Below are 2,557 nucleotides of genomic sequence, written 5' to 3' on the forward strand. Positions count from 1 at the left end.
CACTACACTCATGTGGTAGTTGATGTTAGGAAGGGCATCCAGCTGTAGAAACCATGCCAAATCAGATTGAAACCTGGTGCAGCTCCCTGGCAAACCAGTCTTCAGTCAAACCCATGCCAGCATGGAAAATGGATGTTAAATGATGATGATGATGAGGAGGAGGATAATGATGATGATGATGATATATATATATATATATATATATATATATATATATATATATATATATATACACACACAAAAAAAATAAGAACAGGGATTGAAAGGACCAGAGCACACTGTCAGCTCTCTGCTGTGTGGCTATCAAGAGAAACAGTGGTTGAGACTAGCGTTTAATCTCGTTGTTCTGACAACCTAGGAATTACAATAATGGAGAATATATATTGATTAACCAAATAATAGAAGCCTCTTTTCTCACTCTTCTTGTTTGGTAAATTTACATTGTCCAAAGTATAGTTCCATCTTGAACATGTTAAGGGTGAAATTTTCGGACATTTGGCTGCTATTTCTAGGAGGTCGATGTCGAGGTTTTCTCTCCACGGAAACGATAGGTATAGGTAAAGGGGAGATAACTTGTTTAATCTAAGCGAAGACAACTCTATCATTTGCTGAGCGTCGAGGTATAATGGCGCACTTCGAGGAGAAAAGTGGCATCGTTCCTGTGAAAACCCCGTGGGGAGCTTGGTGGCAAACTGTAGACGAAGTATTCGTACTGGTCAACGTGCAACCAGGTACTTCAGGTCGGGATATAAAGTGTACCATTCAACCACGACACTTGAAACTGGTTGTAAAAGGAGAGACAGTCATCGACGGACAACTGGCAGATGTGGTCCGCGCCGACGACTGTTTGTGGACTTTGGAAGACAAATGCAAGGTGGACCTATGTTTATTGAAGTCTTTTTGTGGAGCTGAGAAGTGTTGGAAGTCGTTGCTAGAAGGACAATACCAAGCTGATCCTTATACTTTCGATCAGATGGAGAAAAAATTAACTTTGCAGCGATTCCAGTATGAAAATCCTGGCTTCGACTTCAGTGGTGCAGCAATGACCGGCAACTACCAAGGAGGTGGACCCAAGTTCAATACGTAATGTTTCTTTCATTCTCCACTTTCACCAACCTCCCCCCCCTCTCTCTCTCTCACAATCATATTTTACTTCCTCGTCTCTCCTCAGACCTCCTACACAAACACCATCAATGTGTAAACAGGATCATGTGTTCATTTCTTTATTTGACAACTTCGTTCCTTCGCAATGTCTTCTTCTTTGAAGATCCGCAACAGAAATAAAATTGTCTTTATTTTTCTAACCTTACAAAGGCCTGGGTACAATTTAAAAGAAGACCCAGAGAAAAAAATGTTGGCGACACAAAGTCGATCCAAAAACTCAGTCTTCGGTCACACAACAATTATAACAAGAAATGTTTGACTCGATCTTGTTTTACCCTCTTCCTCCTGCTACAAATTATTATCATTATTATTATTATCATTATTATTTACTACTACAACACACCAGTAATACTATCACAACCAACGGTTTAACATCTCAGGAAAAGGCATAAACGTTACAACTTCCCATTACCGTTTTCCTATTATTATCGACCATGCGACTCTAAACACATCAATAAAACATTAAAAAGAAATAAAGTTTTTTCATCTTTTATCTACATCTAAAGATCGAAGATCGATGATACCTCAATAAACAGGTTTTGATCCACCTTATGATATTTCTGGGTCTGCAATGTTGAAAATCATTTCCTTTAATGAATACCTGCGTATGAATACACACACACAAAAGAAAAAGCATCGATCATATTTCTTCCTGGAGGGGCCACCTTGTCCCTAGTTTTTACCATTCTGTCTCTCATACTTCCTTAACTTTTAAGCGCAAATATTTTGTCTGTGCCGCATCACATGAAAAACAGGTATCCACTCAATACAAAGAAATAATGCTGTGTATATATATATATATATATATATATATACACACACACACACACATATTATCACGGTATAATAAATAATAATATTCACACAGACAGACGGGGCAGATGTCTCACAGAAGAGAAGCAAGAGGAATGTCTCATGATGGGATGCACAGAAGCAAGTTTGGTGAAACTACTCGAACATTCTTTAAAGTTTTGGTTATTTCCATATGATTCCGTAACATATTTTATTTTATTCTCTAAATCGGAATGTTATCATGCCAAGCTTTTTTTTACATTGTTTTATATTAAACATCGTTATTTAAAAATAAAGCTGTCCATTCTTCTAATTCTATATTTTTCAAATATACTTGTTTGTGTGTTATGAAGGTATAGATTTAATGTGTTAAAAATACACAATTTTGTTCGATATTTCTTCGTTGTTACCTAATCGAAGCCAAAGATATTGATCTTTGGTACTATTCAAAGCCTCAAAACATTAAACAACAATTAGATTTTCATTCCAGCCTGGCATTTATTTTTCTTATTGTTGATGTCAATGGTGACATGTTTCAAGTTGTCACCGTCTTCAACCGAATTAGCTTCTGTCTTCGCCGCCGGTCGTCCTGATTGCGTGA

General features: G+C 37.2%; 1 protein-coding gene across 1 annotated transcript; it reads left to right on the plus strand.

Annotated features, from left to right (window-relative positions):
* Positions 1-510: 510 nt before the first annotated feature.
* On the plus strand, positions 511-2,252 carry LOC115218428 (nudC domain-containing protein 2-like). The gene has a single exon (XM_029788237.2). The coding sequence runs from the start codon at positions 626-628 to the stop codon at positions 1,085-1,087; it is 462 nt and encodes a 153-aa protein (XP_029644097.1). The 5' UTR covers positions 511-625; the 3' UTR covers positions 1,088-2,252.
* The last annotated feature ends 305 nt before the right edge of the window (positions 2,253-2,557 follow it).

The sequence above is a fragment of the Octopus sinensis genome, linkage group LG13, assembly GCF_006345805.1.
Source record: "Octopus sinensis linkage group LG13, ASM634580v1, whole genome shotgun sequence".
NCBI lineage: Eukaryota > Metazoa > Mollusca > Cephalopoda > Octopoda > Octopodidae > Octopus > Octopus sinensis.

Bases quoted from the DNA above. Each gene is read 5' to 3' on its own strand.
- LOC115218428 (XM_029788237.2), top strand. From the start codon at position 626: ATGGCGCACTTCGAGGAGAAAAGTGGCATCGTTCCTGTGAAAACCCCG.